This window comes from Eulemur rufifrons, chromosome 1 (assembly GCF_041146395.1).
Source record: "Eulemur rufifrons isolate Redbay chromosome 1, OSU_ERuf_1, whole genome shotgun sequence".
NCBI lineage: Eukaryota > Metazoa > Chordata > Mammalia > Primates > Lemuridae > Eulemur > Eulemur rufifrons.
The window spans coordinates 50,295,845-50,318,307 of record NC_090983.1 but is presented as its reverse complement, the minus strand read 5'-3'; the positions used below and the strand labels follow the sequence as shown (position 1 = coordinate 50,318,307).

At 33.6% G+C, this 22,463-nt stretch overlaps 1 protein-coding gene across 1 annotated transcript in view; it reads left to right on the top strand.

The window, feature by feature from the left end:
* The window catches only part of AGPS (alkylglycerone phosphate synthase), a 114,098-nt gene that overhangs the window by 19,448 nt on the left and 72,187 nt on the right, over positions 1-22,463 (top strand). Inside the window, exons 4-9 of the mRNA XM_069470463.1 lie at positions 99-219; positions 316-390; positions 5,071-5,142; positions 6,710-6,789; positions 10,625-10,705; positions 20,786-20,911. Coding sequence (XP_069326564.1) covers positions 99-219; positions 316-390; positions 5,071-5,142; positions 6,710-6,789; positions 10,625-10,705; positions 20,786-20,911 — 555 coding nt within the window. The remainder of the gene's footprint in view (positions 1-98; positions 220-315; positions 391-5,070; positions 5,143-6,709; positions 6,790-10,624; positions 10,706-20,785; positions 20,912-22,463) is intronic.

The window sequence follows — 22,463 nt, the reverse complement described above, 5'->3', positions numbered from 1 at the left end:
TCTTATTTTAGATGAAAAAAAGATGTTATTCTCTGTAAGAGAGGTATTCAAAATTTATTGTTTAAAAATAAGTCAAAGAAGCCCCTTTTATTTTCTAGGCATCCTTAAATCCTAGTGATACACCTCCTTCTATTGTAAATGAAGATTTTCTTCATGACCTTAAAGAAACTAATATTTCATATTCACAAGAAGCAGACGATCGAGTATTTAGAGCTCATGGTAAGCTACTTTATATTAACACTGTTTATTTTTAATTTAAAAATTTTCTATAATTTAAGATGTTTTTGCATTTTTCTTTTTTAAACCACAAAACAGGTCATTGTCTTCAAGAGATATTTTTGCTCAGGGAAGGAATGTTTGAGCGAATTCCTGATATAGTTCTATGGCCAAGTAAGTTTTTCTCTCTTTGCATTATTAATTTAGTATTATTAAATCTTAAGTAAATTCACTGCTGGAAATATGTACTTTTTAACCCATGAGTTGTAAAAAATACAAACATTTGTATTTTTAAGAGAGTTTACTGAAGGCCAGGAAGTTCTTTCTTGACCTGACTGTCATGAACTGTTGTATTTAATGGTTCATTTTGTTGTTGATGATAGTCTTCATTTTAAATGTAAATAATCATATTGGAGGTCAATGGGAAAATATTTTTCTGGTTAATTTGGAAGGTTAGTGAAATTAGTATTAATGATATATTTAGATATATAGAAACTATTAACATAATTGATTAATATAAGCTAACAATAGTGATATGTTGACATCAGCTTGTGGACTAAAAAGCATGGTCTAATGGTGAAACAAGTTGATTAAAACTTATATATTCTGCAGTCAAATGCTCTACCCCTGAGCTGCACTCCCTAAAACTTATATATTCTGTATATACATACTGTCTTTGAAATGAGTAATTAAATTTTGAGAAATTAATTATTTAGATTTGGCTTGGGATGGAGGATGGATGAACTTTCTGTTATTTTGCTCTTGGTGAGGATTAGGTACTATATTTATATATATGGTTTCTTTTTTAACTCATCACTTTTAGAAAACACTTTCAAGCAGGATAGGTATATTGTTTCTTGCTGTCCACTGTTGTGTTTTTAAAAACTTCCATTGATTTTCTAATTTTTTTCCTTGTCAGATCATCTTCAGAGTATATGGAGTATTTTATTTTTCAAAAAATTGGCTCATTCATGGACTCTCAGTTCTTAGATGAGCTCCTTCTACTTTACAGGGACTATCTGAGGGAAAAATTGTACTTTAATATGGGAGCAGGAGGGAGGTGAGATACACAGAAGGGAAATTGAAGAGCATATGTGGCAGAGATGAAATAATGTTTCTGATACTTGTGATGTATATTCTTCTGTGCATTTGGAATAGTTATGAAATAAGTCTTCTGTCTCTGTTAGTTTACTGTAGAAATTTGGCTGTTCCTGAGGAAAGAAAAAAGATAATCTTCAAATAAAAGAAATATTTTTGTTTTGCCTGCCTGCATTTTTGTAGCTTTGTACTACTTCTCTAGTAAGGTTTTGGGGAAGGTTCATTCCATTTTTTGTTGAAAAACACAAAAACAAAATTTAACAATTTTCATTTTCTACAAGATATATCTTGAGAAGAACTTTCAAGTGTACCTCCTAGATATTTTCTTCGTGTGTTTGAATATTAAAATACTGAGAGCTGGGCATGGTGGCGTTTACCTGTAGTCTCAGATACTCCAGAGGCTGAGGTGGGGGGATCGCTTGAACCCAGGGGATTTTGAGTTCAGCCTGGGTAACGTAGACCAGTCTTTAAAAACAAAATAAAACAAAACTGAAAGAATACCATAGTGGGAGTATGTGTCTCGCTTTAAGAAGTCCAAGTATTCTTTTTTCTTTGGACAGGGTCTCAGTCTGTTGCTCAGGCTAGACTGTGGTGGCATCATGATAGCTCACTGTAAAACCTTAAACTCCTGGGCTCAAGCAATCCTCCTGCCTCAGCCTCCCAAGTAACTGGAACTACATGCACATGCTACTACACTTGGCTAATTTTTTTATTTTTTGTAGAGACAGAATCTTCACTATGTTACTCAGGCTGGTCTTGAATTCTTGGCCTCAAACCATCCTCCCATCTCAGCCTCCCAACGTGCTGGGATTATAGGCATGAGCTACCATGCCTGGCCCCCAAATATTCTTAAAAACCCAGATTTAGGAAACAGATGGAGTTAGTTATTGAACAGAAATTTCTTTGCTTTGCGGAATGCTTCCTGTTTGGTTGGTTCCCTTATACATTTGCTCTTCCATTTTTTTTTTTTTCCATCCCAGTTTCCAATTCAGTCCCTTATCAGTACATCCTGAGGTTTTGCAGTAGCCTTAAAGGTTTTCATGCCTCAAATTTCTTGTTTTTTCAAGCCTCCCATCCACTTTTGAGAGGTTAATTTTTCTAAAATGATCTCTTTGCCATCTTGTTCCATACTTCAAGAATCTGTATGAATGGTATATTCCTGGTTGAATCATGTTTATGATTTTATTCTATTGAATCTTCTAGTTTAAGGATTTCTTGGAAATAGTTTGTTTACCAACAAGTTATTGGTTCACTGAGGCCTTTTTTCAAACTTTAATGGAAATTTCCTATTGGTGATAAAGTTCAGGTTTTTCTTTGCATGAGGGCAAGTTTTGAGACAATGTGGGAATTTGAGGCAATGTGATATTCCATAAAAACTGTAGTTGTCTTTAAGTATGACTTTAATCTGACTCTGAATTCTATATGTTGCATTAATGGGATTTCTAGGACTTGTCTAAGAGTAAGGACTTACAATATATACAACTTACCTGATTTGGAGAAACAGAATTTGTTACCATTGTGACCTTTACACAGTATGGATAGATCTACCTTTCATTTAGTTTGGGCAAATAGTCACTCATATAACGCTTATTGTCAGTGGTAAGTATGCTTGTAAAACTTAGAGTTTCCACTAGCAAGATATTTAAAAAATTTACTTATTAAATTTAGTATTAAATTCTTTTTTTTTTTTTTTTTTTTTTTTTGAGATGGAGTCTCTCTCTGTCACCTGGACTAGAGTGCTGTGGCATTAACCTCACTCACAGCAAACTTAGGCTCGTGGGCTATTCTCCTACATCAGCCTCCTGAGTAGCTAGGATTATAGGCATGTGTCACAACGCCCAGCCAATTTTTCTATTTTTAGTAGAGATGGGATCTCACTCTTGCTCAGGCTGGTCTCGAACTCCTGACCTCAAATGATCGATCCTCCTGCCTTGGCCTCCCAGAGTGCTAGGATTACAGGTGTGAGCCACCGGTCCTGGCCTCAGTATTAAATATTTACACATGATTTTCAACAGCCTAAATACCACAACTTCAGGCCTGAGAAAATACAGGCTAGATACTATTCTAGATGCTTGAGGATAAGCAGTGAGTAAAACAAAAATCCTTGTTCTCAGGTGCCATACAATTAATTGGGGGTCAGGGAAACTGATGATAAACAAAATATATAACATAATGGGTAGTGATAAGTGGTATAAAGAAAAATAAAGCATATAAGAAGGTAGAGTGGAAAAGGGTAGATAGGAGATTGCTGTTTCAGATAACATGGTCAAATAAGGCTTTTGAGTAGGTAACATTCCTAGAAGGTAGTTTTGCCTTGTTAAAAGTTCTTAATTAGACATTTTTGGGCATTTTATTAATTATTGATTAACTAGTATTCCATTTAGTAAAAAATTTTACCACAGATACTAAGCTTTATAAACTTAATCTGAAAGTTTCAAAATGGATTTTTATTAAAAATGGAAGAACACAGACATTTATTCTTAGCTTTAAGCAAACCAGAGAAATGATAATTGCAACTTTTATAGAACAGCATTTTTGCTTTCATAAGTGGATATTGATTTATCTATTTTCCTTATCATCCTTATTTCCCTTTCAGACTCTTAGCAACTAATACTGGCTTTTTGCATAGTTTCCTTGCCTCAACTCTCTCTCCTTTATGTCCTTCCATATTCTATCAGGAGATTGATTTTTCTAAAATAATCCCTTTGACATTTTGTTCCCCTCCTTACCAACCTCCACTAATGTTCTATTGCCAGTCAAGTTATGTCTTAGCACTTCTTTCTTGGCCTTTAAAATCTTCCAAAGGCAGGTTTTTGTTACTTATGTAACTTTTATGCTGATAAATGGAACCTTTTAATTCTGTACAATAGAAAGGAATTTATGTGCAATATACTTTGTGTATTATTTTCAACATTTGTTTAAAAAAAAGAATAAAGAATCATCAGTGGTGCTAAAATTAGTGGGTGAAAGTATGATATTTATGTAGTCTAAGTATCTCCCTGCAGTACGCTTAATAATTTCAACAGGAAATATGCTATTCTTATGGTGGGAAAGCTAGCAGGCGCTACCTAACCAAATGATGAAAGTTAACATTACCAGAAATGAGACATGTCTGCATCAGTGTGCCTTCAGATGTAATGCACTGGGAAAGGCATGATACCACTTCTGTGGAATTCCTTCCAAAATGTGCAGTCTGAATTTAATCACGGGAAAACATACAAACCCAAACTGAAGGACATTTTATGAGATAACTGACCAGTGTTGTTCAAAAGTATCATGGTCATGAAAGTCAAAGATAGATTAAGGACATGCCTGTCTTTAAGGAAGACTAAGGGGACATGACAACGAAATGCAGTGTGTCATCTTGTATTTGATTCTGGTCTGACACAGAGGACCTTAGATGTGATAATTGGCAAAATTTGAATAAGATCTGATCATTAGTTAATTATATTATAGCAATGTTAATTGCTTGGTTTTGATAATTGGACTATAGTTTTATAAGATGTTAATATTCAGAAATATGGGCTGAAGGAAAATTTTTGGACTATTTTTGCAACTTTTTTTGAAGTCTGAAATTATTTCAAAATGAAAGGTAAAAAAATAAAGTCCGTTTTAATACAGCTATTTAATGTGCTAATGAGCGAGTAAGTAAAGAAAAAGTTGAGATGCTAAAGAACTTCATAATTCATATTTTGTAGGGATACCCAGATTTTATTCATGCTGCTGTGATTAATTTATTTTCCCTTTTTTCAACAGCATGTCATGATGATGTAGTTAAGATTGTGAATCTAGCGTGCAAATATAACCTTTGTATCATACCAATTGGTGGTAAGTATTATGCCTTTTGAATTTTAATATGATATAAATTTGTTCTGTTTAAAATATTTGTATTTTAAAAATTTGTGTTATCCCACTGAAAGCAAACATTATTGTAATTATGATGTGGTCATTCTCAAATTGGTTTATGGTGCTCATTTGTGTTCTAAGAAGGTCTTTATAAACTGAGATGTGGTGTACCCTTAGTTTATGGCTTTTTCCTATTGGATCCAAGGTGAAATTGTGATTTAATGCCCAAATAAGAAAATGTTCCTGCTTTAGTAATTACTTTCTAACCTGAATGTTTATGGAAAGAATTTTATTTTTCAAAAGCTAAATATAAAGGCACTTAATATAAACCTTTAAGAAGCAGAGTAAACATAGAACACTATGCAGATTAAAAGATCAACCAGTACAATGATGACCAAGTCAATAATATCTTTTAATATAGAAAGCTAACATTGTTTTCTATTTTAAGATGAATTTGATATCTTTTGATCTTTACTAACTGCATTGTTTTTAACAACTTACACAAGCCAAAGGAAATTATATTCACCAACCAAATTGGTATTAATGGAATCAATTTATTAATGAAACACACGCCAACAATTTTAGAAGCTCCAGATTCCCTCTTCAGCTGATACTTTTTGTTGAATTCTTGCAAATAAGGTATACAATGCCCCTTATTTGAAATATTTTTCTGATTTCAAAGGACTGTGGCAAGGAAATAGTGGTTACTGATCACAGGCATCATGTTCTTAACTGGCAGTTCATGATCTCACATTGTAAAATTAAGCCGAACCTTTACAGATTAACACCCCTTATACTTCTTGTGGAAGGTGACTGCCATATGTTTTCTTCTATGCAAAATGTATGGAAGTACCAATTGAGAATTTATTCTGATGTATGGTGATTTTGATCTGGTTAATAACTGAGAACATCACATTATTCTTTAATGGTATCAAGAAAGCATTTTTTTCTTTAACAGTAAATGTTAAAACAGCAGTATATTGTTTAAATATTTCTATGTATTATTTATTCTATATAAAAACACTTTTTCACCAAAGAACATATAAATTTGTTTTTAAATATTTTATAATATAGACATTTTAAACTTGTTTCTATTCTATTAAAGCCTTTTTGTACAAGAATATAAGATACTATTTTAAATGATAAATGACTCTCATAATTATGGTAAAAGGAGGTAATGGTTGCGTAGGATGGGTCTTTTCTCTTTTAAGCTACCTCTCCACATTAATCACTAGCTTAGAACTTTTCTAATCATGTTTTTGGAGTTCCACAAATTGCTAGGGACTTCACTTGAGTGTGCCATGTCCAGGGGATGGAGCCGTATCTCATTGCTTTCAGTTGTATAATATTGCTTCATTTTGGCATGCAGTATAAAATAAACGTGAGTTTGCTTTTAGTGTGGTAGTATTTGCAAATTGTACTTTGCAAAGTAGTAATAGGTATCACTTTCCTACTGGGCCTATCTGTGTACTCTGTATTAGGGTTTTTGCCCTAGAAATGTAGCTTAAAAAATATTTAAACATAAAATTGTTTTTTCCTATTTTGGCAGGAGGAACAAGTGTTTCATATGGCCTGATGTGTCCTGCAGATGAAACAAGAACAATTATTTCTTTGGACACCTCACAAATGGTATGTGATAATTTAAGATGTATTTGAAGATAGCTTCTGTTTAAAACATTGTTTTTGTGGCTCCACCTTAGTTACCATTAAAAAGACTTGTTGTCTGTTTTGTTTTAAATTTTTTTTTTTTTTTTTTTTTTTTTTTTTGAGACAAAGTCTCGCTCTGTTGCCATGTATAGAGTGCAGTGACATCATCATAGCTCACTGCAACATCAAACTCCTGGACTCAAGTGATCCTCTTGCCTCAGCCTCCCGAGTAGCTGGGACTATAGGCATGGACCATGATGCCTGACTAATTTTTCTGTTTTTAGTAGGGATGAGGGTCTTGCTTTTGCTCAGGCTGGTCTCAAATTAAATGTATCTCATCATATCTTACTCCTGTCCTCAGGTGTCCAAAAGCTGAGTTCACTCTTACTCTTAGGCATATATCTTGATTCTATTTTACTAAATTGGCATATGAAATTGATACTTTGAGGAGCATGGATTAGAATATTGACCCACCAGATGACCTGCTTTGTGTTATTAAAAAACAGAATGGATAATATTAGTTAAGGTTAATTTGAATCACCAAAACTTAACCTGTCCCTCAAATTTACACTAATGTTGTTGCATTTTTGATTGGGGATGAATAGAAGAGCTAACTAATTTTGATGATAGTATTATGTTCTGAAGTTTTGGTTCATTGTGGTCTAAGGGTTGGATGTTGTGTCATGCTAAGGTTTTAATTTGGGTATGAACTTTATCTTCACATAGTCAGCAATATTCGTGGTTACATATTCTTTCATTAAAATAAAATTTTTTTAACTTTTTAATTTGAAAGTTTTCCAAACACCAAAGTAAAAGAGTATACCCATTCTCTAGATTAAATATTAATATTTTGTCATACCTGCTTTATCTTTGTTTTTTTCTCTAGTATTTTTAAAGCAAATATTGATATTGCTACTTTGTACTTAAATATTTCTCTCTCTTTAACAAAGGACATTTTCTCACATAACTACTATAATATTATCATTTCTGGCAAAATCAAAAGTAATTCCTTATGTTACTTAATATTCAGTACACATCAAATTTTCATTCTCAAAACTGTCTTTATTTTACAGTTCATTTGTTCAAATGGGATCCAGACAAGGCTCATGTTAGCTTTTTGTTATTTCTGTTACATCTCACTTTATCTTAAAGCCTCCTCTTTCTCCTTTTTTTTTTTGAATGTTACTGATCTACTGATCTTTGAAGAAACTAGGTTATTTGTAGTATAGAATGTCATATTTTGAATTTGTTTGTTGCTTCTTCTTGGTGTCATTTAACTCTTCCTCTAATCCCTGTATGTCCTCTAAACTGAAGTTAGATATATAGCCTAGTTAGATTCAGGCATACAGATGTGGCTTTTTTTTTTTTTTTTTTTTTTTTAAAGGAAAAACACTTTAAAAAAAGTGGATGGTGATGGGCTTTTTTTTTTTTTTATGCCACATTAACATCAAGAGGGGAGGTGCATAATAGCTGATCATCCCACTTTTAGTGATGCTAAAATTGATTAGCAAATTCAGATGATAACTGCCTGGTTATTTTACTTTAAGGTTCTCCATCAACCTTTTTCTTTATCCTAGAGTTTAAGAGAAGGTAATTTCCTTAGTTTAGGAATAGCCTATTCTGGAATAGGCTCTGGAATATGTTTGAATTTCTGGCTCTTTACCTTATTATGTGCAAATTTACCACTAAATCTGTTACTCAATATGTAAAATACAGACAGTAATACTTACTGCAGAAGGTTATTCTGCAGATTAAATGAGATAATATAAGAAAAAGTCTTGACACTGAGCAGGTGCTTAAAATTCTGTGGCAGAATTTTAAATGTCAGGCTTCCAACCATTTGTTTTGCAGAGAAACCTTGTATATTTACTGCATTTAACCATGAACTATCTGAAATATTATGATGGATGAGGGATATTTATAACTGTAATTTGCACTGAAGTCATGTCTGCATAATTTTGTACAGTATACTTCTGATATAATGTGTAGAAAATATGATGGGAATTAGATTCCCAGTTTTCTACCTAAATATATATGGTAATACTAAGGCCTGTTGGCCTTAAAATTTTTATTTTTGTCTTATTGTTAACTTGGGTTGGTTTGTATGTACTAGATGTAAGAGGTCAGCCTGTACATTTTCTTTAGGTTTTTCTGTGAGTGCTCATAAAGATAGTTTTGTTCCTTGCCTCCTTTAATTTCTTTTTTCTACCAAAAAATATGTTTGAACCCTTGATAGGTACAAGGTATATATGTAGCACAAGTACATAATTGCCTCAAAAGTCAGTCTGTTGGGAGAGAAGATATATATAAACTATTATAATATGAGATATCAGATTAATACATTTTTTGTCTTTTCACTCGATAGTTTAATAATGCATTTTTTTGTTTACCTACCATAGTACCAAAAGTCTGATTATACCATAATTATATTAAAATTACTATTATCTTATAGTTAGAGTATGAGCTTTATATAACGAAATAAAAAAATACATTCACATACATCATCTCATTTCATATTTATCATAATCCTATGAATTAAATAGTGCAGTTATTTATATGTGTTTAAATTTGGAATTTAGGCAGTGAATGCTATTTTTGTATTGTCTGTTGTGTTCTTTCCTTTTTATTAGCTAGACTTATCTGCATTAGTTATTGCCATGAAATTGAACATATCAAAGTACGAAGAAAGCTTCCCTGGGATCCAGAAGAAGATTCTATATATTATCTGATTGCTCAGTCAAATAGAAGGGGAAAGAAGTCCGCTTTTAACAGTAGAAGTAATTCATGGAAATTCATGTATACATAAAAATTAGGTCAAATAAGAATATTAAAAAACAGTTTTTTATTGGCAGTCATATATATGGTAAATTGAGCCATTCAGTTCCTTCTTTTGACCATGAGGCAGGGATGTGCTTTGTTTTCTACACGAGGTCCCTCGTCCTATTCTGGATTGAAAATAAAGCAGGGATGGCATTTGCTATTTTCAAATGTCTTTGCACGTGTTTTTTTCCTAATTTCATGGTCGTTTTCTGATATTCTTAAATTAGGTGTGATTGCTATCTTAACAATAGTGCAGACAGTATATGCAGAATTTCAGGGCCTCTATATGCTAAGTTTTTACGTGCAGTATCTCATTTAATCCTTATAGTAACCCTGTGGGTATGTATGATTTCTATCCACATTTTACAAATGAGGAAACAAAAGCTTAGATAGGTAAATAATTTGCCTAAGGTAAGAGATGAAGTTTAATTCAAATTATTAATAATATCTGAATAAAGACAGAGTCTGTGTTTTATTTATTTATTTATGAGACATGATCTCACTCTGTTGCCTGGGATAGAGTGCAATGGCATCATCATAGCTCAGTGCAACCTCACTCCTAGGCTTACACGATCCTCCTGTCTCAGCCTTCCAAGTAGCTGGGACTACAGGTACACAACACCACACCCTCTTTAAAATTTTTTGTAGAGACAGGATGTCACTATGTTTCTCAGGCTAGTTTCCAACTCCTGGCCTTAAGCAGTCCTCCCACCTCAACCTCCCAAAGTGCTAGGATTACAGGTGTGAGCCACCATGCCTTGCCCTACAGAGTCTATGTTTTAAACCAACCCCTGCATAATATACTGCCTTTCTTACTTTGTCTGTCATGTTGTATAGTCAGGAATAAGTGGAGCTGGTTTCCAGTGTGAGTGGTTAGGGGAAACCCTACTTGCTTAATTACTAACTTGTCACTTGTTGCTTTGAATTAGTAAGTTATACTTCCTGAGAAAATATCAGTAGTTCATGAAGCTCAGACTTCTTTCTTCCTTTGTAACAGAATCGAATCCTCTGGGTTGATGAGAATAATCTGACAGCTCATGTAGAGGCTGGCATAACCGGACAAGAGTTGGAAAGACAGGTATGTTATTTCTTTAATTAAGGTTTTCAAAACTGCTGTGTCCCCTCTCTGAATGAAATGCTTTTCACAATACATTCATTCACTCAATGAATTTGTTCAGTTTCCATTGTAGGTTAGGCATTGAACAAGTTGCTAAGCACATGATAGTGAATAAGACACCATCCTCTACCCTTGGGTGGCTTATGTTAGGACAGAAAGTTAGATAACTAGACAATGATTTAGCATGAGAATTGCTATGTGGAGGCTAAATGCAGGGTATAATGGGTCATCAAATGGGGCTAGGCAAGGAGTTGGACAAAGAAGGTATCACAGAGGACATGGCATTTAAAATGAGACTTCAGGATGAGTCTGAGTTAGCAAAAAAGGAGATGGGTTGGGGAGAACAATCCCATCTCCTTAGAGGAAGGAGCATGTGCAGAGGCTTTCAAGGTAGTTGTTGCTTTTGGGGCACTGTAGATAGCTGAATATGGCTGAAGTGAACACACATTCTTGGTGTTTGTATATTGGGTAGGAGTGTTTATAGTAGTGGTAAAGGATCAAGCCAGGAAAATATGAAGAGGTCAGATCATAAAGGGCCTTGTAAAGTCCCTAACATAAGTTTGAACTTAACCTTTGTACTTAGATTGTTGTGGCTACTGTGTGGAGAATGGATGGGCCTTGTAAGGGTAGGTTAAGAGACTACAACAATAATTTAGGTAAGAGCTGATAGTGACCTGGAAATAAGGTAGTAGGAATGGAGCAAAATGGAACAAATTGAACATAGAATTCTGGGATCTTGATGATAAATTGCATCAGCTGGGTAGATGTTGGTATCTGCTATTCATTGAACTTTTCAATGTATAATTTCATTGACAACTGCTCATCTGTGAGATAGTGAAATCCTTGGAGTCCTTATGGTACTTTTTTGGGGATCCTAATGAATTTTTGGAAAATTTTAGGTTTCCTTCATGGATTCTAATCTAATAATTGTGAAAATAAATTGGTTCCTTCAACTTAGTCAAACATGATCAAGATGACTGTAACTCAGCTTTAGTAAACAAAAATTAGAAAGTCCAATTTGTTGGTGATATACTGACCACTCAGCTTGGGTTAGGGAGACTCCTCTCCCCTAAATATTTAGCAAGAAATAGAGATGTGATGTAATTGTTGATCTTATTTTCATTGTCTTTTTCCTTCTTTCTTAAAACGTTGATTGAAGTTGGTCTACTTGTGACCAATTTTGGATGGCAGGCTTCGAAAAAATTATTAAACTGTAATATTATCTTTATTTTTGATTTGATACAGTAAGATGCAGAGAACTGGAATAAAATAGAACCTGTTTGTTGAGGTAGTATTAAAGATCTTCAAATAGTCAAAGTTTTATGTAAGTCAAGATAAGCAGATTTGTTAATTATTATAGTTTATAATGAACTTCAGTGGGCAGAATAATAGTATTTAATGAAAAACCACTAAAAAAATCTCGTATTCCCTTTTACCTAAATGAGGCATTAACAACACAGCACTTATTTTTATAACAATGACCTTTTATTTCACCAATTTTATATCTTTTTGTTTTGTTTTTTTTTTTTCTTTTTTTTTTTTGAAACAGAGTCTCACTCTGTTGCCCAGGCTAGAGTGAGTGCCGTGGCGTCAGCCTAGCTCACAGCAACCTCAAACTCCTGAGCTCAAGCGATCCTCCTGTCTCAGCCTCCCGAGTAGCTGGGACTACAGGCATGCGCCACCATGCCCAGCTAATTTTTTCTATATATATTTTTAGCTGTCCATATAATTTCTTTCTATTTTTGGTAGAGGTGGGGTCTCGCTCTTGCTCAGGCTGGTCTCGAACTCCTGAGCTCAAACGATCCGCCCACCTCGGCCTCCCAGAGTGTTTTTTTTTCAATTTTATATCTTTATTATAGCATTTGATATAGTATTTTAACCTTTCCAAGTTTTCTTTTTTTTAAAGGTTAGAATTAAAATTCAAGGAATATATTTCCTTGAAACTTAAATGACATTTTCCTAGACTAGGAACTTCTAATATTGTATCTACTAGTTCATTTCCCTAAATGCCAATATAGAACTTTCTTTTTTGCCTCCAGCAGGCTATACTATATTAATGGTTTCTACAGCTGTTTTGATTCTATTAATAGTTCAAGTTCTTTCTCATTAAACTTCTGTGTCCTTCAGTTTCTACTTCAGCTGAGATAACCAGCTTAAAACATTCTGCTTTTTCCTTCTAGAAGTTTTAAAATGACACAAATACAGTAATTGGGTGGCACAGATTTTAATCTCTTTAACTTATAAATTGCATTGATATTAATATGTGTAAAATTTACAGGGAGTCACTAATATGTCAGTTATGGATTTGGAGAATTTTTTTAGGTTTATTATATCTTTGGTTACTTTGTTATTTGTGGCTCTAATGTTGTTTTCTGCCTAGGGACAACATCACTAATAACTTCATATTATCTTTCTTTGTTTCTAATAGCTATCAGCTCTTGTTGTAAACCTCAAATATAGGTGCTGGCTGTGTGACCTTGGGCAAGTTATTAACCTTTATGCCTCTGTTTCTTTATCTATAAAATGGGGATAATAATTCCTACTTCATAAGGCTTTTGTTAAGATGAAATGAGTTAGTAATGTAAAGTACTTAGAACTTTGATTCATTCCACTTTTATTGAGCACTATCTGCTTCATTCGGGCACAGTTAACTTTAAATATTCCTTTTATATGCTGAAGACTCCCAAATTTATATCATCATCTCAGACTTCTTTTCTGAACTATAGAATTATATATCCACTGGCCCGGTTGATATCTCCACTTGGATATCTAATAGACATTTCAAACTTAACATTTTAAAAACTGAATTTTTGGAAGGAATATTTTCAGTCTTGCCTCCAAAATTTGCATATTTTATAGGCTTCTCATTCTCAGTTGATGGAAATTCAATTCTTTGGGCAGCTTGAGCCAAAATCTTTGGAGTCATATATTTTTGTTTTTTTTGCTTTATAATAGTTTTATTGAGGTTTAATCGTCATCTAATAATTGTACTCATTTAGTGTGTACAATTTGATAAGTTTTTACATATGAATATAATCATAAATCTTCATAATCAAGATAATGAACATGTCCACCAACCCCAAAAGTTTCCTCTGGTGTCTTTATAATCCATGCCCACTCCCAGGCACAACCTCTACCCAACCCCCAGTAATTACTGATCTGCTTTTTGTCACTGTAGATTTGTTTAAATTTCCTACAGTTTTATTGAAGTGGAATCACACAGTATGTATCCCCGCCTTTTTTTTTGATGAGGAGGGGTCTGGCTTCGTTCACTAAGCATAATTATTTTTATATTCATCCATATTGTTGCATTTATCAATAGTTCATTTCTTTTTATTGCTCAGTAGTATTCCATTGTGTAGATATACCACCATTGTGTAGATATACCACCGTTTGTTTATCTATTCACCTGTTGATGAATACTTGGATTATTTCCAGTTGGGGCAATTACAAATAAAGCTGCTGTGTACATTCATATGTAAGTCCTTGTATAGACATATACTTTCATTTCCCTTGGGTGAGTATCTAGAAATGGAATAAATAGATCAAAGTGGTTTATCTCTTATTTTACGTTTTACCTAATATATTCACCTATTTTGAAAAACTACCAAAGTTTTTCCTGTAGTGATTATATCATTTTATATTCCCACTAGCACCATATATGAGTTCCAGTTTCTCCATATTCTTACCAATTAGTCTTTTTAATTTTTAATATTAGGCATTCCAGTAGGTACACAGTAATATCCCATTGTAGTTTTAATTTGCATTTCTCTAATGACTACTGATGCTTAACATCTCTTCATATGCTTGTTTACCATCCATATATCTTCATTGGTGAAGTTCTGTTTAAATTGTTTGCCCAATTTTTAAATTAGGTTGTTTTCTTTTTAAGTTTGAAAGTTCTTTATATATTCTGGACATAAGTTCTTTTTCAGATATATGCTTTGCAAATATTTTCTTTCAGTCTGTGGCTTTTCATTCTTTTCAGTGTCTTTTATTTATTTATTTATTTATTTATTGAGATAGAGTTTTGTTCTGTTGCCCGGGCTAGAGTGCCGTGGCATCAGCCTAGCTTGCAGCAACCTCAAACTCCTGGGCTCAAGCGATCCTTTTACCTCAGCCTCCTGAGTAGCTGGGACCACAGGCATGCGCTACCATGCCCAGCTAATTTTTTTCTATATATATTTTTAGCTGTCCAGATCATTTCTTTCTATTTTTTTTTTTTTTTTAGTAGAGACGAGGTCTCTGCTCTTGCTCAGGCTGGTTTTTCAGTGTCTTTTAAAGAGCAGATGTTTTTAATTTTTATGAAGTCCAGTTTATTAATATTTAACCCCCCAAAATGCCTTTTGGGATTTTGATTGAGATTGCATTGACTCTGTATATTAATTTGGAAAAACTCACATCTTAACGATATTGATTTTTCTGACTTGACCTATTAACATGGTATATCTTTAGTTTTTTTAGGTCTCTGATTTCTCTAGCAGTGTCTTGGTTTTCTGTGTACAGGTCTGTCTGTTTTTTTTTAAATGAGATTTGTCTATAAATATTACATACTTTTGATGCTTTTGTAAGTTTTATTTTAAAAAGTTTTCTTTATTAGTATATAGAAATACAATTGAGTTTTGTATATTGATCTTATATCCTGCAACCTTGCTAGATTCACTATTAGTTCTACATGCTTTTTTGTAGATCCCATTGGATTTTTTACATAGATGATCATGTTGTTTGTGAATAAAGACAGTTTTCCTTCTCTGCTTTGCTTTGCTTTGCTTTGCTTTTCTTTTCTTTTCTTCTTTTCCTTCCTCCTTTCCTTTCCTTTCCTTTCCTCCCTCCCTCCCTTCCTTCCCTTCCTTCCCTTCCTTCCTTCCTTCCTTTCCTTCTTTTTTTTCTTTCTTTTCTTCCTTTTCTTTCTTTTCTTTATCTGGATGCCTTTTCTTTTCTTCACCTGACTCTGCTGGCCAGAACGTTTAATATAATGTTGAAAAGAAATGGGAGTGGACATCCTTGTCTTGTTCCTCATTTAGGAGAAATGTGTACAGCCCTTTACTGTTAAGTGTATGTTAAATATAGATGTTTTTTGTAGATGCCCATTATCAAGATAAAGAAGTCCCTTTCATATGTTAGTTTATAGAGAGTTTTTATTAGGAATGGATGTTGGATTGTGAAAAAATATGCCTTTTGGTGGAAGTTGAGGTGGTAATGTACTTGAGGTCTGTTTTATTTTCTAATATAGGCTTCTAGTGCTATAAATTTCTCCCTAACTACTACTTTGGTGACATCCTACAAATTTTGATATATCAATTCATTTTCATTAGTTTCAAATATTTTCTACTTTTGATTTTCTTTCTTTGATCCATGGGTTACTTATAGGTATGTTACTTAGTTTCCAATTATTTGGTGATTTTTCCAGACACTTTTTTATTATTGATTTCTACATTCCATTGTGTTCAGAAAATGTACTTTATATGATTTGAATTCTTTCAAATTTGATACTTGTTTTATGGCCCGTAATATGGTCTGTTTTTTAAATGTTTCATCGGCATTTGCAAAGAATGTGTCTTCTGCTGCTGTTTGGTGGAGTAGTCTATAAATGTCTATTAGGTCAAATTGATTTATAGTGTTATTCAAGTCTTCTATATTTTTTCTTATTTTCTGTCTACTTGTTCCATCAGTTATTGAGAGAGGGATGTTGAAACCTCCAACAACAATTGCAGATCTATTTCTTCTCGCAGTTCTATTAGTTTTTGCCTTGTGTATTTTAAAGTTCTGTTATTAGGGGAATAAATGTTCAGGATTGGTACGTTGTCTTATTAGTTGACACTTTTGTCATCATGAAATGACCTCCTTTATTCCTGATAACATTCTTTGGTCTGAAATCTCCTTTGTCTGCTATTAAAATAGCCGTTGCAGTTTTCTTTTGATTATCGTTAGCATGGTACGTCTTTTTCCTTTTTGCATTCTATTACTTTTCTTTTTTTAAAGAGACATGGTCTCTTTCTGTCAATCAGGGTGGAGTGCAGTGGCACGATGGTAGCTCACTGCAGCCTTGAACTCCTGGGCTTATGTGATCCTCCTGCTTCAACCTTCTCAGTAGCTGGGACTTCAAGCGTGAGCCACCATGCCCAGTCTGTTCTTTTACTTTTAACTAGTTTGTATCTTTATATTTAAAATATCGTTCTTATAAGCAGCCTATCATTTGTTCTTTCTTTTATTTTATTTACTTATTTTTTTTTTTATTTTTGGAGACAGAGTCTCGCTCTATGCCCTAGCCAGAGTGCAATGGTGTCATCATAGCTCACTGCAACCTCAAACTCCTGGGCTTAAGCGATCCTCTTGCCTCAGCCTCCTGAGTAGCTGGGACTACAGGCATGCCACCAGTCTTGCTTTTTTTGCTCAGGCTGATCTCGAACTCCTGAGCTCCAGCAATCCTCCCATCTTGGCCTCCCAGAGTGCCAGGATTACAGACATGAGCCACTGTTCCCGGCCGTATTTCTTTTTTTTAATTTTTTTTTTTATTTTTAAGAGCAAGGGTCTCACTCTGTTGCCCAAGCTGGAGTGCAGTGGTGCAATCATAGCTCACTGCATCTTCAAACTCTTGAGCTCAATGGATCCTTCTGCCTCAGTCTCCCCAGTAGCTAGGACTACAGACATGTGCCATTCCCCCCAGCTAATTTATTTTATTTTTTGCAGCGTTGGAGTCTCTCTATGTTGCCCAGGCTAGTCTCAAACTCCTAGCTTCAAGTGATCCTCTCACCTCAGCCTCCCAAAGTGCTGGGAAAGTTTTCTTTTAATCTCAGACATTATATTTTTCATCTCCAAATGTTTAATTTGGGTCTTTTTATATTTTCTGTGTCTCTACTTAACTTTTTGAACATATGGAATATAGTTGTAATGATTGTTTTAATGTTCTTGTGAGATAATTCTAACATCTGTGTTAGTTCTGGGTTGGTTTTGATTATTCACCTCATAATAATTATTTTCTTCATTATGAGTTGTGTTTTCCTTCTTCCTTGTGTGCTTGTTAATTTTTGATTAGATGCCAGCCATTATGAATTTTGTCTTGTGTCTTGAATGTTTTTTAATTCTAAAAATATTCTTGAGCTTTTTTCTGGGATGCACTTATTTGGAAACAGTTTGATCCTTTAGTTCTTGCTTTTATGATCTTTCGCTTTTTTTCAGTCTGCAGCTAATTATTGCTCATTACTGATATATGACCTTCTTGAGTATTCTACCTAATTCTCTGAATTAAGAGTTTTACCGGTCGGGTTGGTGGGCATAGGTACTGTTTCTGGCCCTGTGTGAGTGATGGCACTCTTCTCTAATTCTTTTGAATTATTTCCTTCTCTGGTCTTGGGTATTTTACTCACTTGCATGGGCTTTTCAGTACTCAACTGAAGACCTGAGAGGGACCCTCTGCAGATATCCAGGCATCTCTCTCTGTGCTCCTCTCTCCTCTTCCTTACTTTATCCTCTGAACTCTAGATGTCTTTTTTGCCAACAGCTTGTAACTGAAGCTCAGCTCAATGTTTGCCAAGTTCTGCCTGGATTCTCTTTCCCTGCAGTGCTAAGCTAGGGTCAAATATAATGCTCACCTCCTTTGTTTGCTTCCATATAGGGATTATTGTCCTTTGTTACTGCATGTTCAATGTTTGAAAACTTTTGTTTCTATTTTCTGATTTTTTGGTCTTTTTAGGTGGGAAGCAAATCTAGTTCTTTTTACTCAAGTTTGTGTAGAGGTGGAAGTTTCTGCTCTACTTTTTGTTCTTTCCATTGCACTTCTAATTATTCTGTATAATTTAATTTCTTGTTAATTTCAATTCCCTTTGCTGTCTCTCTATAATACAAGTGCCACAATTTAGAATGTGTTTTTTTTAGTGATGTATCTGAAACTCAGCACATAGTCAGTGAATAAATGGGGACACAAGTCAGTAAGATAAAGTTCCTATTCCCACAGAGCTTCATGGCACATGGTAAGTGATTAATGAACATAGCTGTTATTTTTATCTCGTGTAGCATGGAGCAGAGAGCTTATTTTATTAAAAAAGAGTATTTGGTTAAGTACATAAGTAAATCTGTGGACTTTTCTTCAGCATATTTTTCTTAGCACCTAATGGCAGTAACAGAGACATAGACTTTGAAAGGAAGAAGTAATTGAATGTGTATGGTCTCAAGATACCATTTATTAAGTACTTACTGTGTGTCAACAATTGTTTCTTACTAAATTAGCATACTATAGTATGTATATTTTCTAGCTAGGGTAAATGACAAGTTTGAAACCCAGGTTTTAACCATTATACTTACTTCACTTATTCAGTAGGAAGTGAGTAAGATTTTTAACAAAGAAAGAGATTTAAATTGGTGTGCTAAGTAGAGCTCCCTCAGCAGAGGGACTGTCTTTTTTTTTTTGTATCTTTATCTTCATTGCTTTGCACAATTACTGGCACACAGTAACTACTTGTAATTGGAGAAGTAATGAGGTAGCCTCTTAGATAGACATAAGAGATGTATTAATAGCATACCTAACATTGGATATGCTGATAGAAATAGTTTAAATGTGTACTGAATGATCTACTTCTGTGGAGGTAAGGTGGAAGTAATGTGAAGGTTTGTTTTGTCATTTAAACATGTGAGAATTCCCTGTTCAGTGCCTACTACATTTTAGAGCTCCATGAATGCCTTTTCTTAATTTCATAAAATTGAGTAATGATAATGTTTTGAGAGAAAATAGTAATTCATATAATTTTATTTGGGGACGGAGTAAAGGAATAAATATAATGTAACAGCCTGATACTTATTTTAGCCTGCCCAGCCATGTATTTAAGCTACTTATTTGTGGGTGGTTATTAACGTCTTAAAATTAAATAAATACATTGAATACAAGGTGTTCCAAAAGTTGCCATGCATAGGTAAAATGGGAAATTGTAGCTAAATGTACCTTTGTTTACAAAATATTCATTACAAAATTTTACAAAATTTTTCCTTTGCATGGAGGCTCTGGGGACACCCTGTATTTAGTGAAAAATATCTCATTATATAACAATTGATGTCTTTTCAAATATTGTTTTCCTAGCAGCAGAATTAGAAAAGATAAATAATTTGCAAGCAAATTAACATTTCAAATTTTGGATTACAACTTTTATACCATACTTAAATACACAGGTACAAACATAGCTGACATATTCTACACTTCTGCATAGCTTACTTGAAAAGTAGAACAGTTGCTTAACTGGATGACTATCAAAATGGTCAACACAGATTGATGGGCTTGAGTGCAGTAGACAGTGGGTATGCAGATGGTGTTGTCTGTACCATTTGACAGGAGATGGCTGAGTCTTTAAAATGATTTCAGTGGAATGGCTTTGGTGGTGTTGTAGTAAAGGGCGTCCATTCAACCTCAGGTGCTGTGCAGATGGCAAAGCCAAGCTAATCTAGAAAAATGAGAAACAAGTGACTATTTAATGTACAGGAATGCATGATCTGCATCACAAATAAATGATGGTATTACATGTAGGAAACCTAGCCAGATGGCTGTGCATTAAAACACATGACTCCTTGAGAGAATTAAGTACAGGCAATTTACTCAGATTTTCTGCAGGCCTGCTGCATATTATATTAGGGTAGGGAGGACAAGAGATTAAGTGCTTTATTTATTGAAAGTGTTTAGGTGAAGTTGGCAGTTATTTAAGCATAATCTGATCTCCATGAGTTTTAAATTGTCTCTTTGTAGAAAAAAAAGTGATGAGGGACAGCTTGCTTTAAAACAAAAGGATGTAAGGAGTAAGATTGTCTAGTGAACCTGTGGGAAATGCAACTGTCTTTTGGCTCACAGTTTTCAGTTTTGTAAAGTTTCCCACTAGACAAAAGCTTAAAAAAATTTTTTTAGGACTAGTACGATAAAAGTATTTCTTTTGCTATAAAGGTTTTAATAAATTCAAATATCAGTGACATACGGAAATTTTAAAGTGGGAGGAATTAATGTGTTGAGTGCTGTGTGAAATGGGACCATTTTCACTGGTAACATGTCACATTTTTATTTTTCAGCTTAAAGAAAGTGGTTATTGTACAGGTCATGAACCAGATTCCCTGGAATTCAGCACTGTGGGAGGATGGGTATCTACTCGGGCGTCAGGCATGAAGAAGAATATCTATGGCAATATCGAGGACCTGGTAAATTTTTTCTAGTTTTTATATAATAATTGATTAGTATGTAGAGATTATAATAAAGTGACTAAAAGCCTTTAAAAATTAAGAGTTGGATGGTAGACACCATCATAAGTATACTTTTTTAAAAGATTATAATAATGTTGAATATGTATAGAAGTAATTAAAAGACACAACTGTGGTCATTATTTAAGGATGCCCTTTGCAAGTGACTATTTAAGCATTATAGATGTTTCATCTAACTTATAAAATATAGTCAGCCCTCCATATCTGCTGGTTCTGCATCTGCAGATTGAACCAACTGTGGCTTAAAAATATTTGAATTAAAAAAAAAACAATAAACAACAATAAAAAAATATGAAAAATAAAGTATAACAACTATTTATATAGCATTTACATTGTATTAGGTATTATAAGTAATCTAGAAAGGATTTAAAGTATATGAAAGGACATGCATAGGTTATATGCAAATACTATGTTGTTTTATATAAGGAACTTGAGTATCCATGGATTTTGGTATCCTTGGGGGCCCTGGAACAAGCTCGTACAATACTGAGGATGCCAGTATACAAATACTATTTTACAAGCCTTATGGAAACTCAGTCTTTAGCTCTACCCAGATTTTAGTCCATTTGTTTAGGTGATTTCATTATTGCCACTGTGTTGCCTTAGGAGATTTTACATTGTCCTTAAAGTATTTTTTTCTATATAGAATTAAAGAGCCTGATTGAAATTGTTCTAATAAGTAGTGGTATGACCTGCAGTGCTTTTTGTGCACACCATTCTGTTTTAGCTCATCTGGTACCACTTTGCTGGGAGTTAGTGTGACAATATTGTAAGTATGGGCACCCTAGTTAGGAATTTGGTATCATTTGTTCCATTTGTTGCTTTTCCAGTAATTAGTTGTGTGACTTTGTGCAAATTGGTTCACCTTTCTAAATTTTGGTTTCCTCTTAGATAATGATATTCACTGCATACAATTATTATGAGGAGTAAAGGACATAAAATGGTGTGTAGTAGGTGCTTTATAAATGTTAGTTCTCTGATCTTCAATACTTTGTTAACAGTTTAAAAGAACTTTAATTTATGAGACTATTAAACAGATGTTCCTAACATTATTCTTAGAGCTGTTTAGCTTTGCTTTTCAAACCTAAAGTTTCAACATTTTCCTCAATTTCTTTGTTGATAGGAATATCATATCTTTAATGCAATATTTGTTATAGTTAACACCCAGTAATTTAAAACTTTTGTATACATTGTGAACATTTTTAAAATGTTTACATTATCCTGTTTATTTTCTTTTATTGAGGACATTTAGAAAAACACATTTTTCTTTTTGCACTTAAAATAACCTAAATTCCATTTTAGGGGAGAAAATTTGATCTTTTTGCTATTGTTTTATTAAGAACTTTAACAGAGTTAGGCAAATAACTTATAAACTGTTACAATTAGTCCTGCTGAAGTGTATGATTTAATCATTTTTAGAGATATTTAACACATTGCCATGTGAGTTGTATTTAACTTAGGCTAGTTTTGAGCCCTGGGCCTCGTGAAGTAA